This window comes from Capsicum annuum, unplaced genomic scaffold (genome assembly GCF_002878395.1).
Source record: "Capsicum annuum cultivar UCD-10X-F1 unplaced genomic scaffold, UCD10Xv1.1 ctg1707, whole genome shotgun sequence".
Taxonomy (NCBI): Eukaryota; Viridiplantae; Streptophyta; class Magnoliopsida; order Solanales; family Solanaceae; genus Capsicum; species Capsicum annuum.
In genome coordinates, this window is record NW_025822707.1 from 497518 (window position 1) to 519229 (window position 21712).

At 35.1% G+C, this 21712-nt stretch overlaps 1 protein-coding gene across 1 annotated transcript; it reads left to right on the top strand.

The window, feature by feature from the left end:
- The first annotated feature begins 218 nt into the window (after window positions 1-218).
- On the top strand, window positions 219-9109 carry LOC124890389 (transmembrane ascorbate ferrireductase 2-like). Its single transcript, XM_047402223.1, has 4 exons — window positions 219-641; window positions 4413-4461; window positions 8245-8444; window positions 8563-9109. The coding sequence occupies exons 1-4, from the start codon at window positions 498-500 to the stop codon at window positions 8866-8868; spliced, it is 699 nt and encodes a 232-aa protein (XP_047258179.1). The 5' UTR covers window positions 219-497; the 3' UTR covers window positions 8869-9109.
- Window positions 9110-21712: the final 12603 nt, after the last annotated feature.

Consider the following 21712-nt stretch of genomic DNA (forward strand, 5'->3'; position numbering starts at 1 on the left):
CAAACCTTGGAAACAACCTCTGACAGAAATGCAAGATAAGACTGCGTACAATATACTCTTGTGATGGGCCCTTCCTCGAACACCGCACATAACGATTGCTTAGCACACATCCTTTTTTACTTATTGAGAAATAAAATAATATTCATTATTAAACACGAAATTAAAAAATTCATAAAATATCTCAAATTGTTATACTCAATCTCATCAACCAATCAAATAATCTAGAGTGTAGTACTAAAATATCAAAGTAAAATAATTTTGAAACAAACTAATATCCATTATCAAAACACAAAATAAAAAAGTCTCCTATAATATCTTGAATTAATATACTTATTCCACCTAACCAATCAAAGAATCAAAAGTGTGAAGTTGACGTGTGAAAGTCAAAAGAGTTTGGTACTAAGAGATCTAAAACTGACCAAATCTAAAAGCCCTACCTCTGCCAATCCCACAATCATCACATTACTGAACAGCTACTAATTGTTTGGGATTTATCAATGGCGGTGCCGGTGGTAAAGTTTCCGATTTTCCTATTGGTTAGAGTCATTGGAATTGCAGTGGCAGCGTTGGTGTTGACGTGGAATGTGCGTTACAGAGGAGGTTTAGCACTCATCTCTGACAACAAAGCTCAAATCTTTAACGTAAGTTTCTTTCAATTCTCTTGTTTCCTTTTTCCTGTTACAACTTAACATAGTGATTAGCATGGTTAATGATACAAACCTCCGTTCACTTTTACTTGTCCAGTACACCAATAATACACCAAACTTACTTTTCATTTTATACTCTGTTTGGATGGTTGTTTCATAATGTATCATATTGTATTGATTTTGTGAATACAACATTTGGATAAATTATATTGTGTTTTTGTTTTTACACAATGTCATATATCAACAATTTGAAGGATAAACCTGCAATAAAAGAAGGGTACGGAGTAGAGCTAATATAAAAAGGTAGGTAAATGATAAAATAAGATTATTAGACTATAAGTGATAGCATCCAGGCTGGCCCACTTGCATTAAGATTGATGGGCTTCAATGTGAATCAAGAAGATGCTTATGATGGAAGAAGAGCCCAAGAATGAGTCCAAGAATTATGTAGAAGCATGGGCTAAGTGATACACATATTTCATGATTCAATTTCAAGTTTAAATGCAGAAGATTAGGCCCATAGGGTTTTAATTAAAATCAGAAATTTTTGTTTTCCTAGTTTAAAGTTTCCTAGTTTAAAAGTTCCAAGTTTAAAGTTTACTAGATTTATTTATTTTCATAAAAGTAGAATTCGAGTCCCTTGCTATTTGGGATAGCTTTTTCCTAGTTCTTTTTAGATTTGATAAAGGTAGATCCCAATCCCATGCTATTTGGGATAGATTTTTTTCTCTATATATAGGGATGAATTTGTTATTTTCAATGAGACAACATTATTATTAATTGAGAGTTTCTCTTATTTACACCTTTGTGTGTGTCTGCATAGAATTTATCTTGCAACCCTATAAGAACGATTCTTTAGGAGGTAAGATTAATTCTTAATTTGATATCTTTGATTTCTATTAAAGTTAATTAAAGAAGGTGATTAGTCTTATACTAATTGTTGTCTTTAGTTTCTTTGAAATAGGGGTCTAGATCACTTTTGATCTAAGTTCTTGAATTGACTCTATTAGTATCATAATTAGTCTTAATCCGCTAATTTTGAATACTAAGATCAATTAGGGTTCTTAGAACTTAACCTCGAAATTGGGGATTTTATTCTCCAATTTTGCTTATCTTTAATTTCTTACCATTAATCTTAGTATTTTCGCTTCCACATTATTTTATTGTTCATTAACGTAACCCGATTCTTATCAATAAGTGAGACAAATGAGGAGAAAAAATAAAAGGTAGCAATGCGATAACACCAAATGAGACCTTTTGTCGTTACCTAATGATGAATTTAATGATACAATATAATAAAATTTAAGTAACAATCAAAACAAACATTGTATTTAAACTAACAATACAATACAATGCAACAGGTAGCAACCATCCAAACAAGTTGTTAGCATATCAAGAAAAACAATTTTTTTTCTTGTTTTATCCTTAACGAAGGAGAACCTTAGAGTAACTGGTAAAGTTACTATCATGTGACCAAGAGGTCACGGGTTCAAGCCATGGAAACAACTTCTTAGCAGAAATGCAAGGTAGGGTTGTGTCCAATTGAACCTTGTGGTTCGATCCTTTTCAGACCTCAAGCATAGCGGAAACTTTAGTGCACCAGACTGTCCTTTTTTTTTTTGTATCCTCAGCATTAATTACTTATTCTCCGAATCATTTCTCAAGGCCTAAGGCTATAAATCAATTAATATAGTATTGAGATAAAATCAGTGTTATTAAAAGCATGTTTAAGTCCTGAAGCGAGACTGAAAATGTGTTGAATGCTTTGCCTCGCTTACTGTGCGCTTTAGTGTCGTCATCAAGGTTCTAAAACATACTTTTCCTTGCCAATGAGATTATTAGCATCGGACTAAACCTGTATATTTATAATTTTTTTTCCCTTTGCGCCTTTTTTTTATTGAAGCCCGCACTCTACTTGCACTTTGGGTTAAAATCCCCCAACGAACTTTAGAGTTTTTTTTACGCTTTTCGCTTTTGAAAACACTGAGTAAAATACTCATATTAATTATTATTTCTTATGGGGTGTGCAAAGTCCAAAGTGGACAAGTAAAATTGAATTGAAGGAGCAGAGTTTAAATTTAAAAGACTCAAGCCATGCACTTCAAAGGCGAGTTTTTCGCCAAGTGCAGTGGGTGCGGCTTCACTTGCTGTTTCAGCCAAAACTCTCTAGATATAGTTGAAATATATAGAAAAGTGTATATATCTACTAAGGCTGCATTTGTTTTTTTTAAGATTCAGACATCTGAATCTGAATGCACGTCTGAATGATTAATATGCTGTCTCTAGATCTGAAAACTGAATGATTAAGACTGTTTGTTTTTCAACATCTGAATGTACCAAAAAAATTATTTGTATATATAATAAAATAAAAAATACAATTCAAATAAAAAACTAATTATATATTTAAAAAACATGTAATTTAGTACAACAAAATTATTATTTGATTGAAAAAAAATATATTTATGTTTGTTAGTGATATATTTATGTTTGTTTGATAGTGGTAGTTAGCGGTGATGCTAGTTGTGATAAATGAGTTGGTCAATAGTAGGGATGTAGTGGTTGATGATGGTGGTGTTGTTGACGGCGATGGTGGCGTTAAATGTAATTAGAATAATAGAGATTGTAGGTGTGGTAGTGGTTGTCAATAGTGGTTGGTAGCAACATTTGTTGTTGATGGTGGTTGTGGTGGTGGAGATGGTTGGTGGTAATGGGTGGTGGTTGACAATGATGGCGGTAGCAGAGGTGGTGATTGATGATTATGAATACAGTGATGGTGAATATTATCCAATACCATAATACCTCTTCAGACCTATTAAGACTTGATTCTATGTCTGAATGATTAAGACCTATTCAGACCTATTTATTAAGAGTTAAAATCTTAGTAAAAAAACAAATGCACTTAATGGCTTGAAGTCTGAACCATTCAGATTCAGACCTCCATTAAGTGCAAACAAATGAGCCGTAAGTCTGCATCTAATTTTATTGGGTTATTGCTAGAAAGTTATTATTGTGATGGCAGTCATCTGAATTTCATTATTAGGATCAAGGTTGCTTTATATATTTGGTTCTTGGTTAAGGAAACTGCTATCTCATGAGAGGTTCTCTCATCTTACCTATAGGCATAATAAATAAACATGCCATTTAACTTATCACCAAATTACATCTATGACCTCCAACTTTGGGTGTGCACAAGTAGACACTTAAACTTGTATAAAGTTGAACAAGTAAACAAACACGTCCTATGTGGCATCATACACATAGGACGCCAAGTAGAACAAGAATTGTCCACGTAGGATGCCACATAGGACATATGTGTCTATTTATTCAACTTTATACAAATTTAAGTGCCTACTTGTGCACACCCAAAGTTGGAGGTCATAGATGTGATTTGGTGTCAAGTTAAAGGGCATATTTATGTATTGTGCCTTACCTAGATTGCAGTATTGGGATCAATGTTGCAATATGATGCTTTAGTGCTAGCTCTTGTACAGTTATACCTATTGCTGCTTCTCCTTGTTGGTGAACTTTATCTGCGTCAATGTACTTAGCATGACTCATTTCTTTTAGGATATGCCTAAGAAGATAAATCAATCTTCTCACTTCTAATTTTTGCATTTTTTACCACGAATAACACATCTGGTACTAATATATGTCGATATCTATTTCTTACTTTTCCTTTCTTGTAATGTCATTCATGTTTGAGAGCCTTTCGGAGACTGAAGCAAACCTCTTTCTTATTTGTGCTTTTCATATTGTCTTGTGCAGGTTCATCCTGTTTTAATGGTAACCAGCCTCGTCCTTATAAATGGTGAAGGTAAATATTAAGACTATTGGTCGAACTACCTCACTACAAAAAGATTTAAGACTATCAGTCAAACTTATTTTAATCATTGTTGTTGAGTGTTCTTAAAAGTAAGATGCTATATATAAGGAGAGGATATAAATAGAGACTACATGTCTCTCTACCATGCCACTTTTTTGCTGTATCGCCAAAAATTTTACGTATGATGACTGATTTCAAAGGGCTACTTTATCATTAGTCATTGCTAGAATTCTGATGTATTGTTGTCCATCCATGTACTGCTAGATGAATGTAAATGGTTTTCAATTTTCTCCTTACTGACTAAATTATTCATTTATAAACTTTAACATTAAAACATAATCTCACTCAAAATTTTCTCCAAACTTTTTTTTTGGGGGTCTCCCACCCGGTGTCCGGTACCCGCATTGGAGCCCGACTAAATCCGTATTCATGTTGGGAAGTCCCACATTGGGGGGTAAAGCGCTCTCTAAGATTGGCTCCAAACTTACTGGAGTGTAGAGGGACACTTTTCACTTTCCTTTATCTATTTGTTTAGGTAATTTCCCAATATACTTTCTTTATCATAGCATTAGATATCATTAGATACCATGAAGTTTACTTTTAATCTAATTGTTGTTGGGCAAGTCAAAATTTCAACAGGACACCTTTTGATGAGTGAAATTGCAACAGAATTTTCAGGTTAATTCATACTGGGCATTAATGCAGGCCTCAGATCTTTTGTTTCTTTTGTCCCAACTAGTTAAGGTTCACGCTCGGACCACAATAATGCTCTGGTTGATGATTCCTATTAAGAATCAGTGCCGAATGCTTGACTGTTGCTTCTATTAGTAGCTTTGCAATCAGTCTATTATTTAGGAGGATATATGTTGCCTCTTTCCGCACCTCTGATCACTTTGTCACGACCCAAAAACACAAGTCGCTGATGACGCCTATGTTCCCAACCGCTAGGTAAGCCAACCCAATGATTTTACCAATCTAATTTAATTAATCAAGCACAAAGGTAAGAGACAACCAAATATTAAGAGACAGCCAAATATTCCTTCTCTATCAATCGACGAGTCTTAAGAAAAGATGTCACTTTCCTTGACTAAGAGAACTTCTCCTCTCTACTATGGGAATCCCCGACATGGCTAATGTAATTGTCTTGGCATGATAGTTCAAAATCACATGATAAGGAGATAACCAATCCATCCCAAGAATACCATCAAATTCTACTATATTTAAGTCCATCATATCCGCCTGTATATCATATCCCATCAAAGTAAATATACACAATCGATATACTCGATTTCCGCTATGAAATCCCCAACACGAGTAGAAACATGTACAATGCAAAGAGACTCGCATAACATATCCAGACTCGAAGCAAAGTATGTAGACACGTAAGACTAGTTAGAGCCTGGATCAAATAATATTGTAGCTGACCGATGACAAACCAGAATGTTACCAAGTCGGAGGCTGTGCAACCCTAGAAGTCAAAGCCTGAGAACCCTGATGCGAACCACCATGTTTGAGCCTGGAACAATCTCTCACAAAATGTCCCATGTCACCACACTCAAAACAACCCTTGCGGTGCATATACTGATGAGAGGAACCTAAATGATCGGAATGCCCTCCATGGCCTAAAGGTTTGGAAAATGAGCCACATGAAGTTTATATTGAATTGTAAGTACTACATCCCCCATAATCAACCTCAGACGTTGGCATAGCAGCATGAATAGGTCTGCTAGACTGAGGGCGATAACCCCTCCTTGAGTAGCCTCGACTCTTAGGCGAAGCAATACCATAATCACCTGAATGACGAACTCTCATTCCCACTCAAATCACTCATGCTAAAGCATCTCTAGCTTCTTGGCAGCATATACCACCACCTGAAATGGAACCCCAGAAGTGGCAACCAGAGAAGCTCCCATATGAATTGGAATAATCAACCCCTTGTCAAACTTCCTCACTCTCAGCCTCGATGGGAAGTATCATCAATGCGTGCCTAGCCAAGGCATGAAATTTGGTCTCATACTCATTTTACTAACATACCCTCTTGCTGTAACCCCTCAAACTCATCTCTCTCTCCCACTATCAATATAATCCCTCCACCACTGTTTGGCAGGACCAATCATTTGAAATGTTGTGTAGTCAACTCCGTGGGTTTCCACTAATCCCACATTGTGCAACCTCTCATGATAGCTAACTATAAACTCATGCATCCTGACTCAAATCAGCAGTTAAGGTCGGAGGATTCATCATCCTAAACCTCCCTTTGGCCAAATGTTGTACAGCACCTGGAAATACCCCACTGTCTAAACGGGTAGCTATGGCAACAGGTGGCTGAGTTCTTGGAGTTTGAAACCCTGGAGCAACCATCTGGTCTGGAGTCTGAATCCTAACACGAGTTTGTGAACCATCTGAGGCGACAGGCAACATGCTTGCCTGAGCCATCCCCTCAAGAAATTCCATCGTACGAACTAAAGTATCATGAAGCACCGGAGTGGCTCATCTTTCAGACTTTTAAGCCGTGGAGGGTATTCCGATTATTCAGGTTCCTCTCATCAGTCTATGCTTCGTAGGTGTTGTTTTGAGTGTGTTGACTTGAGATATTTTGTGAGAGATTGTCCCAGGTTTAGACATGGTGGTTTGCGTCAGGGTTCTCAAGCTTTGAAATATCATTCTTGTTTGCCATCGGTCAGCTACATTATTTGATCCAGGCTCTACCTACTCTTACTATCTACATACGTTGCTTCGGGTCTGGACATGTGATGTGAGTGGCTTGATTTGCATTTATATGTTTCTACTCATGGTGGGGATTCCGTAGTGTTAGATTGGGTATATCGGTGTTGTATAATTACTTTGGTGGGATATAATACTCAAGTAGATTTGAAGGTCTTAGATATAGTAGACTTTGATGCTATTCTTGGGATGGATTTCTCCTTGCCACACAATTTTGAACTGTCATGCCAAGACAATTAGATTAGCCATGCCCGGGATTCCAGAGTAGATGGGAGGAGGGGTTCTTTTAGTCACGCTCCAAAGAAGGTGATTTTCGTAAGGCCCGTCGATTGGTAGAAAAGGAATATTTGGTTCTATTACCTTTTCGCTTGATTAATTTAATTGGATTGTAAAATCATTGGTTTTGCTTACCTATCGGTTGGGAACATAGGTGCCATCATGACTTGTGTTTTTGGGTCGTGACAATCAGCTCCGATTATCAACAACTGGCATCATTTGGTGAATGACTCTGATAAAACGAAGTATCTGTAGGTCTTCTTGTAAATTATCATAAAGTAATCTTGCAGGAAAGAGTTATGAGTACCTGTATTAGTGGGAGGTAGTTGGTTCCTGTGGAATTTAGTCGAGGTACATGCAAGTTGGCCTGGATACCATGGTCATCGTAAAAAAATATATGAGCTTAATTAGTAAAGTCTAACAACTTCTCCCACTTCTTTATATAATATAATGGTTGAGTGTAGTTTCTTCATTTTTCTAGACTCAATAATTTCTCATATAAATTTCAATCTGTTTAGCTGCACATTTTATCTGAAAAGAACCTATCTGAAATTTATCTAATTGTTTTTCTTAAAAGTGCTTGTTAAGTTGTTCTGTGCATGACTGTTATTGACTTGATTCTAGTTTCTTGGGAGAGGTGTCATGCTTCAGTATAAAGTTGACATTTTCAGTTCTTGCATCCTAATCAGAAAATAATGCAGCATTGCTTATGTATCTCTTTTGTCATGTCTCATGGATTATGTTAATCTCCAAACTTGGTGTGGATTGCTCCAGCTATGCTGGTGTACAAGACAGTCTCCGGAACAAAGAACTTCCGGAAATCAGTTCATCTTTTCCTGCAGTTCATGGCTTTCTTTTTGAGTCTAATTGGTCTATGGGCTGCTTGGAAGTTTCATAATGACAAAGGAATCGACAACTTTTACAGTCTTCACTCATGGTTGGGCCTAGCTTGTCTTTTTCTATTTGGTGTCCAGGTACTTCTCTTAAATGTTCCTATGCTACTCCGTATCCCTTTTCCTGTTCGTTTGCAGTATTCTTATTATTACCATATGTAATAGTGCATGAATTAGTGTTTCAATAACTTCTGGACAGTGGGCTGTTGGTTTTGCGACTTTCTGGTATCCAGGTGGTTCAAGGAACAGTAGAGCGACTCTCCTACCATGGCATGTCTTTCTTGGCATATATATATATGCTCTTGCTATTGCTACTTGTGCTACTGGATTCTTAGAGAAAGCTACATTCCTTCAAACAAGCCACATAATCTCACGCTATTCCACCGAGGCATTACTAGTGAATTGCTTGGGTGTCTTGATTGTTGTTTTGGGTGGATTGGTTATTCTAGCCGTCATCTCTCCAATGAATGGAAGAGGTGACATTATCAGAGAGACAGCAGAATAAGCACTAGTCGATAGGTACCTGAAACTTCAATTTTGAGATAGAGGTTATATATCAAACTTCATGTATCAAAGGGTTTAATTTTATTGAAATGTTTGTTAAGCTCCAAAATATATGATCAAGTAACATTCAGGAGTTTGCATTTTCTCAAGTTGATGAATATTTATTTTCTGATTCACATCATGTATGACAATCCTTTTACGCATCGAAGCGGGGATCTGTGAAAAGCTACACAGGTATTGCATATAAATTGTCATTTAACCTTAAATCAGTTAATATACAGTTATACATTCTTTAATCACTTCACCATGATAAGTTAATGTGATTTGTATAAGCATCTGTGTGCGGATAAATATTACTACCAATTTACCATACTTATGTGGAAGGTGACTGCCTTTGTTAATTTCATGTGAATTTTTTTATCACGATATGGTTGATTCGTTACCTCTGACTTCTGAGAATACATTCCCGAAAGCTGCCCTGACAAATTCACTCGTCATTAAAAGAATTAGAAAGCCTATAACCTGAAGAAGCCATAGTAACTCAAATCATTATTCCAAAGTGGATGAAGAAACTGACAGGTGTAAAATTCCATATCCTATGAATCTCATAACTTTAATAATTGAATTGTAATCCTCAAACCGGTGAAACGTCTCCCTTTGATACAACTTGCCAGCTTGTTGACATATTGAGGATGCAGAACTATGAGATTACATAATCATTATCAAAAACTACGTACTAGCACTCTTCAATTGAGCATCTTTTAACACGTTGCATCATGAGTAGTAAATTCAATAAGAAAAAAATGTTCTTTAAATTTTTAGAATTAAAGGAGTCAACTGCATTAATTTTGAATACGTCTGATATCATAATTGTTTCATCAACTTTATTAAAAGGACTAATTAGGGAGTATCAGCTAGTCAAAAGAAAAGAAAATTCATTGAATTATGAGCTCCAAAAATGGAAGTCAAGTTTGAACAGATAAGATTTATCTTTGATACGCTATTCTTGTCCCCAACCATTATGGATGAAAGCTGCCCAATCTAAGCGTGCTTATGTGACGCACAAAAAAAAGATTAACACTCCATTTCAATTTACCTGAAACACTTTTTTTTTTTAAATCCATCTCAAAGAAGATATTATCACACATATTATCACACAAATGCCTTAAATTTGTTTTAGACCATAAATTTTAATTTTTTTTTCTTTCTTAAATTTTATATATGTCAAGTCAAAAGTGTCTTAGAAATTGGTTCGAGAGAGTACTATACCACGTACAGTAGTGTATAGTGTTAATGTAGTTCGATCACGACAGTTGTCACGCATCCTTTGTCAGGTTCAAACCCCACCTGAGAAACAGAATCGTTTCCTCCTATAATTTATACTTACCATCTTCCTTTGGATTTAGTTAATAAACATAAATAGTGTTAAGAGTTTCGATAAGAGTAGAGTATCAGTTAACATGTTGTAGTCGATTGCTTATCTTATTTTTCAAAGTACGAAGTCCACTTATTATCAACAGCTACATATAGTAATCCTTTAAATGATAATGTCATAATTCCTTTACATTTTCAATATATAGGAGATAATACTATTGTTCCGTATGGTTTAAATGATAGCATGGTATAATAATTAGTATCAACCAAAAAATGCTTCTTTTTCTGTACTTCTCATTCCAAAATTCGGAGTCACCTCACTCCAAAATCTGAAAAAGGAAACTACTGAAATAATTCTCCTGCGTCCAAACTCCAATGAAATATAATTTTTACATTTATTATATTAAAAAGAAACAGAATGGATGAGTAGGAAAGAAAAACTAAAAAGGACAAGATATTTAAGGAAGGGGGATTCCAATTTTTCCAAAATGATGTGAAGTGTCATATGTGCATGATTGAAGGCAGGAGATGGCGGGTCCTTGCAGTTACGGGCCCTTAAGTGGCTCAAAACAAGGATTGGGTGATCTGCAAATAAGGTTTTTGAACGTCATCGTTTGAGTTCGATTTCATTTAGTCTTGAAAAGATTGGTTGCACATAAGAGGAAGCACGCTCCTAGACATCGTCATGATAACTTATGATTTATTTATGAAATTTTTTAATCAATTGGAGATTGCCATAATTTCTTAGTATTTGATAATAGTCAAAACTTACGTTAACCACAATTATGATGGTTTGTCAGCATTTGGATCAATTTTGGCGATATGTTAGAATTTGTGGTCAAATTATGGTGATCACCACAACATGATGTGCAGAAATCCACTAATACATCTTTGTTGCTTCAAATCAACTCCAAAGTGACTTTTGGTATTGAGGGTTATGGAATTTGACCGAACTTTTTCATTTTTAAGATCGTTTGTTTTTTTCACAATATTCGTCAAATCTAACCATCATATTTATTAAATGTTTAAAGGGTGATCAAAAGTGCTCATCTTCGAAAAATTTAGATGGCCAAAATTGTTTGGGAGTTTATTTAATAAACCTGAACTTACCTCAAATTAAAATATAAGAAATCATTTTTATCATCTTGTCACACATGCATTTTTAGAGGAAAAACATGTTTCCAACTTTGACAAACTCAAGGGTAACACTCGGAATTATCTCACACCAAACCCAAACATACGTGACATTTTTTGTCAAAATTCTCACGCATGTGTGGCAGTCGATCTGATCTAAGTTGGAGTTGATTGAATGTGGGGACTGTTGCACGTGGGCACAGTGTTACTGTTATTTGATCAATCAAAATTGGTTGCAGTCATATTCAATTCACTATTCACAATCATGAAAAGCAACACAATAACTTCCCCCTTTTTTTTTCCCCCCTAATTTGAGTTATTTTATGATACTATGTATCCTCCTACCACATGTTTTGTCAGTCAAAATGGAACTAATCTTTTCTCATCTTTAAAATTTCCTTTCATCTCTCTCATAATCAATATAGTATATATCTTTTAGAAGAAAAAAGTATTCTAAAATTTTAAAAATTAACCCATTGACTTATTAGTATTGTACATCACGTGTCTTCTTATATAATCTTGAACAATTGATCTCACCTCAAAATAGCATTTTGGATTGAACTAGATTGACCTAAGGTTTATTTTCTAATAAATATCACGTCTAATATTAGCAAAAAAAGTGTAATATAGCTGCCAATTAAATCCTAATTCTGAATGTAAGAAAAGAAATCTAGTCTTCGTCTTAAAATCAAGAAAACAAAGACAATGACTTGACAGGGTTCTTTATGTATTGATGCTTTTATTTTTGATTGTAAAAGAAATAAAAAGAGAACGAGAAAAGTGAAATAATTATTTCTATAAAAAGAGAGTTGAAACTTGAAAGGAATATGACTAAATACTATATATGTGGTTGAATAGTTGCTCTTTCTGGACGGCTTAGTTGTGTAAGTACATTTGGAAATGAGAACGCTTTTTTGTTTTTGGGGTTCAACCATCTCAAGTTGATGAGTTTAGTGATGAATGTAATTAGTAAAGTACATTATTATAAGGAAATTGAACTGATACATTCGTTCTAAGCATCCCATGATATTAATTGAAAGATGATGAGTACCATATGAATTGAACATATTTTCAATATGAAAAAACCTAGATAATCAAAAAGTCATTTCATATAATTTAACTTCATTCGAGAAGCAAACTGAGATCATTTTGTTTAATTTTCATTAAACCAATATATTGATATTTTAGCAGTAATATCTGTTAAGTCCTTAGTTTTGATGATTGACAATTTCATAGTTTTGTATCTGTTCTCTGGAGCCCTTGTTATGAAGAAAAAGGCCCTTTGCATATTAGGGAACAGGTTGGCTCACCTGTCACAGTCACAGTCAACTTGCCGCAACTGACACACGGTACAAAAGTAGGTAAAAAGTTGTTGCCACCTCTTTGCCTCAACTAATAAGATTGCTTCTAGGTTTTCTTGTGTCAAGATATATAATGCTCATCTTCCTCAAGAAGAAAACCAACACTTTCATATACTGACAATTAAATATCTTTCTGAAGTGTTACAGCATTGCAAATCAAAGGCTGGAACTATAACAGAAAACTTGTTGTTCATGGAGTTTATCTTTATGTACTTATTATAGTTGAGTCTTTGTAATCTGTTCTTACAAGCTTGCCTATGTTTACTTATGACCGTAGTAGGTGTTGTAGTGTAATCAGCTCTTCGTAATCATCTAGATTTAGGTGATTGTCCAAGCTACAGTTAGCTTGAGGAGTCCAGTTAGAGTTAGTCGGAGGTGTTGTCAGTTAGAGTTAGCCGAGGTAAGAAGTAGTAAAGTAACTGCTTGGTTTCCTTGCAATAGAGTTATTGTTAGGAAACGAAGGAATACGAGTTTAATCCTTGCAGTCTGTATTTAAGAGTTTGCTTGAAATCCTGAAGGTAGGTAGTGGTTTTTTTCCCTTGAGCAAGGAGTTTTCACGTAAAAATCATATATCTTTACTTTCCAACACTTTGTACTTATTACTTTATTTATCTCCTAGTTCTTGTTGCGTGTGTGATTCTGGGAATAGTTCCCTGAGTTGAGGAGCAAATCACCCCAAAACCTTTTTCTTTGGTATTAGAGTGTGGTCTTCCATAATAAGGCTAACACCTTGGAGGGATCCTGAGAAATGGAGGCTTCACAAGATACTTACATCTCCAAAGTTAGTGAAACATCTCGGATTGCAACAAGGGTTCTCAAAGCCTTGGAAAATTTTGAAGACTTGTCCAAAAAGGAGAAACAGAGAATCATTATACACAGTACCTGGAAAACTGAGGCTGATAAAATTGCTAGTCAGGTATATACAACTTGGTGGAATCATTCATCAAGTATTTCAAGTGATTCTGAGAAAAAGGAAGACATTCCCTGTAAGACAACAGATGAAATAATGCAAGTCTTTGATGCACTCCTCTCGTTGATAGCAGACATAGATGAAAATAAAAGTAGACCTTCGACTCTCTTAGAAATCAAAGAGAATTTAAAGAATTACTCCCTAAGATCTCTTGCCTCTATACTGATTGGCTCATTAAATGATACAGCTGAAGATAAAAGGAGCTTAAAGAAAACCCTTGAAAAGTGTGAAGAAGAAGTTACTGAGTTGAGTGTCCAACTGACAGAACTCACGAGTGAAAAAAGAAAACTGAATGATGATCTGAGCACATGTGAAGAAAAATTGGTTGAACTAAGTGTGCAGGTTGTCGAGTATCAAGCAATGTGCAAGAATCTCTCATGTGAAAATGATCTCCTAAGTAAACAAGTAAGTGATATTACCAAGTCAGTGTCCAAAACAAAATCAGAGGGAAGTAGTGTACAGTTTCAGTTGGAGAAAGAATTGACTAAAGCGAAAGTAAATATAGCTACCTCTCTTGAGAGATACTCTATTCTTGAAAGGGAACTGGCTGGAGTAAAACCTGAGCTTGCAAAGGTACTCACTTGGACTTCTTCACCACAAGCACCTAGAGTCTTGACCAGTTAAGATCCAACCAGCTGGAGTGGTTCAGAGACTCACTGTCAAAGAAAGGTTCTATCTATGATGACAGGCACACAAAGGGCAAGAATGGTCACTCAAGAAAAATGTGTCCTTACAAAGAAACAAATCGGGGAGAGATGGGAAAACTCATCACACCAAAAAGAGAAAAAGAAGATTACCCAGCTGGACCAAGAAGAAGTTGATCCATCCTATATCCTCCTATTGGGAACTCAGACTGAAATGAGTTTCCAAGACTAATAACTGATTTGTGATGCAGAGCAATGCAAGGAGGAGCAGCCAATACAGGAGAAAATAAAGATGGTTGCCTAGAACAGTTAACGGAAGATCGAAAAAGTACCTCTTGCATCAGGTCCTAGAAGGAGTCAAAGTTTCTTCAGTATACACATGTGTTTCTCAAGAATATTGTAGGAAGCTGGTTGAGAAAGGACTGAGAAGATGGAGGATAGGTTATTCGGATAAATGGTGGCTGCCTTAAAAATTCTCCTTGGTGACTATGAAATGGGTTAGATGATGTGTTATATGTCTAATTCAGTCTCATATACTTGCAGATAGGGGTGTACAAATCGAACCGTTAAGTCAAACCGAACCGATGAATCAAACCAAACCGAGGAAAAAAATCGACTTATGGTTTGGTTTGATTGGTTTGGTGTTCAAAAAAAAATTCGATCATTCTTGGTTTGGTTTGGTATTAGCAAAAATAAAATCAAACCGAACCTAAACCGAACCGACATAATACATATATAATTTTAATTTTTTATATGTAAAAAAATATTACTTATAATCTACTTTCTAATTACTTTTATAACTTTTTTATATTCAGAAAATAGATATATATTCTTAGGCCTTTAGTTATAATATTTAGGAAAAAGGACATGAACTGTCCATTTTAAAAAAAAATGGCTCACACTATGAAAATATAGACAATTAGAGCCAGTCGGTCAAATTTATTTTCTTTTTTTAGTCACTTGGCCCAAAACCACTCTCCTTACACAATTAAGGAAATTAAATGCTCTTTATAGTTGTTACTCTTAAATCACTTTTCTTTTATAAATATACTTTCTCAAATCTTCTTTTTTTCTCCTCTATTATGCATCGATCAATCTACTGTATTTTATGATCAATATCAAAAATTGATTTGTTGTTTCTTGCATTGGAGCATTAAAAACTATGGACATGAAGCAAAAAATAGGAAATAAAGGAAAGTTAAAATTAATAGGTAAAGCGGTTAATTTTGACCTCAAATTTGTTGTTAATGATGATTATTTTACAGAATCATTACATACAGGTTTGTACTTGAATCAATGTCATAGTTCTTTAAACTTGAAGAAGAAAAAAATAAAATAATAAGGTCTCAAGGTAAGAGAAAAGTTATGTCTTGGTCCATGTTTTTCTCAGAGGCTGATTCAATCACAGTGAGTCGGAGATGTTCTTCTTAGAGGCTGACTCAATCACGGTGAGTCGGAAATGTTTTGATGCATGTAAAGATAAAAAAAAAAGAATATGCCAATAGATACTCTTTTATATCAGATTGATATACATTTTTTAAAAGAGAGAAGGGGAACCTTTGCATGCACATACAGTCTCTATACCCAATTGATACTCTTTTATATCAGTTTGATACACTTTTATACCACATTAATACACTTTTTTTTTAAAAAAAGAAGGGGAACTTGAAGTATTGAAAAAGATAAAAGAATGGAGGTTTGGGAGTTTGAATGGAAAGAAAATTGTGAATGAAAAGGAAAGAAAGAAAGAGAAAGTTACTTTAACGACATTTTCGATTATCTTTAAGCGTATGACAGTGAAGGTTAGCTAGTGAAATTAATTTGTGGCTATTTATAGGGTATTTAATTTTGAGTGCTATTTTTATGATATTATTTTAGTTTTAGGTGCTATTGCTGTTCTTTTCCCTAATATTTATCCATTAGTAACAGATTAATACAAAACTCAATATTAATATAAAAACCTATAACTCTTCAATTGCTTCACTTTATATTTTACTTTCCAAGTTTCAGAGAATTCTCATTATTTCCTCATCTTACTTTTCTCATTCTCCTCATTCGTCAAGTTTTGATTTAGGTTTGTTTCTCTTCTTTCTCTTTTTTCTTGTGGAATTATGTTATAGTTAATTATTTTATGGAGTTAAATTTTTAATAAGTTGTCTCCAATTTTTCATTCTTCATTATGCTCACATTTTATGTGAAGGAAACTTTCAGACAAGCTATTGTGACTAGTGACTTACAAATTGAACCACTGAGTATCCACATACTATTACTTTGAGAGATAGTAGTTTAAACATCTTAGTAATTTGCCAACGAAATTTTAATTGGAACTACTCTATGACCATTATTTTTTTTTTATCTTTTTAGTGAAAACATTTAATTTTTTCTTCAATCACATTATAATTGTAAAAAAACTGAAAAAAAAACCAAAAAATAAAAAAAACCGATTAAAATCGAAATATAAAAATCGATTGTATATTGGTTTGATTTGGTTTATAGATTTAGAAAACCGACATTGTTGGTTTGGTTATATTTTAATGAAAAACCGAACCAACCCGACCTATGTACACCCCTACCTGCAGATATACACCCATGGCAGGGAAGGAAAGATATGATAGGAGTTTTGAGACAACGCTAAGTCAATTGATTCTATCGTCGCCTAGGGACCAGGTACCAAATCAAGTTAGTATCACTTACTATTTCTAAAATAATGATCATTATTTAAATATTCAATAACTGTGTCATATCACTTTCTCATTTGATAAAAAATTATCTCTTGAACTTTAAATTTGATAGACGCATTCATCTGACCGGACACGTCATATCAGAAACTTTGCATTCTTCAAATCTCAACCATTCCCTTGTATCATGTATAAAATTCAAAATCAGATCATCTTCTCTCTAGCTTTCTTTAAAAGAAAACAAAAACAAATAAAACTCTCTCACATCAAATCCCATTAGTTCCCAAATTTTTCAAGGACCTTGTTTCTCTTATTACTCTCAGATACTAATCCTCTAAAAGAAGCATTTAAATTGTACCATGAGTAAAGAGATGGAAGCTAAAATCCAGGCGTCCTCCAGCACTAAACCTTCCAGTTGGGAACCTCTCTTGCTAATCTTGTCTACTAGAAGAAAAAATGACTCATTTGTAGATACTGATGATGTTGATATGGTACCTTTACCTACTTATAATCTATCAGGAAAGAGCAGAATTTGCATGAAACCTCACTAGGAAAAGAGGTATGCAAGAAAGGAACAATACCATTAGAGTAGGGTCAGGTGTTAAGAGAGATACAAATATTGGATATACATAGGTATATATTGAGAGCATGTGCAATGATAGTGAGGACCATGAGATTGAGATAATTCTTGATGGACTAAGAGACTATGAGGATGAGTCACTTAATTTTGATGCAGGAGGAAATGAAAGATGAAAAATGATGCATTTCTAAAGGGAGGTAATGGGTTGTCAGTTATGAAATCAGTGTCCACTATTCCTGGTAACAGAAAATTACCAGATCAAATTATTGAAAAAAAAACAGGTTCGGGCTCAAGCTTGTCCAAAAAGGCAAGGCACGAAATTCTTACGGATCAGAAAGTTCTGGGTGAAAGAGTATTTGACTCTATTATAGCTGATACACTTGAAATAAGAGAGTTACTTGACATAGTGCAATTTCAAAATCGAAAACACTTATTGCATTTGGTGTGCCATTCGTATATAAGAAAGAAGTGCGAATGTTTTATCATAACTTCTAAATTTCTAATGATGGCCTTTACCTAACTTCTCAGGTGAATGGTGTGACTATAAAATTGGACGAAGTGACACTCTCTGAAATTCTTAGTGTTCCAACTGAAGGAATTAGATCCACTAGGAGAGAGAAGAGGTCCATTGAGTTTCTATTTCTATGTGGTTCTATTGATGCCTTTAACATTCAAAATTTTAAGGAAGGGATTCTCAAGGGGGAACTTCAATTACTGCTTGAGTTGGTGACATGGGCACTAATTCCTAGGTCTAACATGGGAAGTACTTTGATAAATTTTGATCTGTATCTGATGGAGACATTGTTTAAGTTCAAGAAGGTTAACCTACCAGCCATTGTTATTGAACATGTGAATACTTTCATCAATGGGAAAGATGGAACACATAGGAAACCCTATGGGTTCTGGATGAATAAGGTGTTTGGTCACTTCAACATTGAGTGTAGAAAGGTAAACGCCGATATACTTACCTTAAAAATTTAGAGGCACTATTTATATGGGGTTCGTGTTGATGTATTCACGAATCACAAAATTTTACAGTATGTATTTTTGCAGAAAGATTTAAATCTTAGTTAGCGAAGGTGGTTGGAGTTGTTAAAAGATTATGATATGAGTGTGTTGTGTCATCTGGGCAAGGCCAATGTAGTGGCATACACCCTTAGTAGGTTGTCTATGAGTAGTGTTGCTCATGTAGAGAATGATAAGAAGAAGTTATTCAGGAGGTTCATCAGTTGGCTAGGTTAGGCGTTCGTTTGGTCAGTTCAGCTGAGGGTAGTGTATAAGTTCAGAATAACTTAAAATCTTTATTGGTTTTTGAAGTAAAGGAGAAGCAGGATAGGGATTCCAATTTGGTTAAGTTGAATGAGTTAGTTAGAGATCAGAAAGTAGAGGTTTTCTCCCAAAGGGGAGATGGTGTATTGTGGTATCAGGGTAGGTATGTGTGCCATGTGTTGATGGGTTGAGGCAGTGAATCCTTGCAGAAGTGCATGGTATGCGTTACTCTATTCATATAGGAGCCACAAAGATATACCGTGATTTGCGGAAAATCTATTGGTGGAATGGTATGAAGATGGATGTTGCCGAGTTTGTAGGTAAGTACTCTAACTGTCAGCAGGTTAAAGTTGAGCACCAGAGGCCTAGTAGCACAAAGTAGGAGTTCATCATTAGTACTTGGAAGTGGGAAGAGGTAAACATGGATTTTGTAATAGGGTTACCCTGTACGCGTCATCAGCATGATTTGATATGGGTTATTGTAGACAGAATGACCATATCAGCTTATTTCTTGTCAGTTCATACTTCTTATTCTGCAGAGGATTATGCCAAGCTCTATATTAGAAATTTGATTAAGTTGTATAGAGTCCCATTGTCTATAATTCTAGATAGAGTTACTCAGTTTACTTCTCACTTTTGGAGAGTTTTCAGAAGGGTCTTGGTACCCAAGTTCATCTCAGTACTGCTTTTCATTCTCAGACAAATGGTCAGGCAGAGAGGACTATTCAAACCCTAGAGGACATATTGAGAGCATGTGTTATTGACTTTAAGGGTAGTTGGGATGATCACTTGTCTTTGATCGAGTTTGCCTATAATAATAATTATCACTCTGGTATTCAGATGGCTCTGTTTGAGGCTTTCTATGAAAGAAGATGTTGATATCCTATTGGTTGGTTTGAGATAGGTGAGACTGCTTTGATTGGTCCAAATTCAGTATTTGATGCGATGGAGAAAGTTCAGTTAATTAGGGAGAGACTTAAGACAACCCAAAGCCATCAAAAATCTTATGCAGATGTGTGTAGGAGAGATCTCGAGTTTGCAGTTGGAGATTTAGTCTATTTGAAAATCTCTCCCATGAAAGGAGTAAAGAGATTTGGCAATAAGGGGCAGCTTAATCCCCGATATGTTGGCCCTTACAAGACTTAGTTGTTATGGAAAGGTAGCTTACGAGCTTGAGTTGCCTGTAGATTTAGCATCAGTGCATCCAGTGTTTCATGTATCCTTGTTAAAGAAGTGTATTGGTGATCCAGCTGTAGTTGTTCCTTTAGAAAGTACAGATGTTCAGAATAACCTTTCTTACGAAGAAATCTCAATCGAGATCCTTGATCGTCAGATTCGTAGACTAAGGAACAAAGAAGTTCCCTTGGTTAAAGTTCTATGGCGAAATCAGTCCATTGAGGGAGCCACTTGGAAAACAGAAGCAGATATGCGAACCAATTACCCTCACCTCTTCTACGCAAACTCAAACTTAGCTTAAGGTAACAATTTTCCTTAGATTATATCTTTTCTATTCTCAATTCCATCCATATAATCATACTCATGATATTACATGCATTTACGAATTAGTTCAGTCATGTATCATGTTTCAACTCCGTCATGTAATCATGTTTTCAATTATGCATGTTCAGTATGTAATCTCAGTTCCTCTGTATTCTCAGCTTAATCAGTCTTATTCGAGGACGAATGTTCCTAAGCGGGAGATATTGTAATGCCCCATATTTTTTCTAGTTCAGTTCAGCTCATGGTGCATCCATAAGAGGCTTAGAACCTGAAAATTTAATTAAGTGTTCGAGATTTAGTCTTATTTTTGGCCTCTTAACTTCAATGATTTTTAAAGTAACCTTCCTGACCCCGAGACGTAAGTTTTTAAGTTATTTCATGTTCAGGGGAGTAAGGGGAATGTCTTGGGGAAGTTTTGGATTTTTCAAACGAGGATTGAGGCACGTTTTGATTTCGATTCAAGGACCTCGCCGCAATTATGGTGCGTCGCGATGGTATAGCAATGGGAGCCTTGGCGCATCACGGTGAATCTCAAAACGGCATTCCAGTTATGAATTTAAATTCCAGGGGGACATTCTTGACTTTTTCCATTGCCCCAATCCGTAAAAATACGGGATCAACCTTCAATCAAGGCATTATATGCCCAACTTCCTCAATTTCTCTCTCAATTAAACCCTAACCTTTCCCCAATTTCATCATGTTCAAGCATCTTCCCTTCAAGAATACCAAGAAATTATGCTTTCCCATCCAAGAACATTCAAGAAAAGTCAATTCTCTTTCAATATTAAAGCTTTAAGGTATGTGTGATGTTCATCCATGATTTCCTTTCACCATGGAGTTTAAGAATCCCCTTTTAAATGTTAAATTATAGGTTTTCCCATGTTTTAAATGAATTATCTTCATGAATTACTTGTTATTTTGATGTCAAGTTAAGATTACAATTGTTTTCAAGTGGAATGGATTATAATATGTTGTGGATATTGAAGTTCCCATGCCATGCTCGTGCAATTCAGGATAAATCCTCGTATGATTTTTGTCATGTAATCATGCTATCTCATCATATTTAAAAGCATCCCCATGTCAAAGTCTTAATCCCCATGTGTTTGATGAAATGCCAAAGAGAATGATTTTGTAAAATAATTTCCCATTATGTTTTTTCGAAGCTTTTACATGCCTTTATTATTATTAATATTCAGTACTAGGGTTATTAATACCCAATAATTAGTTATTTCCATAGTTTCAGTATTTTCAGAATAGTTTCAGATAAACCATGAGCATTGTTATCCAGTTAGTTATCATGATCAGTTATTTTGCTTAGTTAAACTTAGCTCAGTC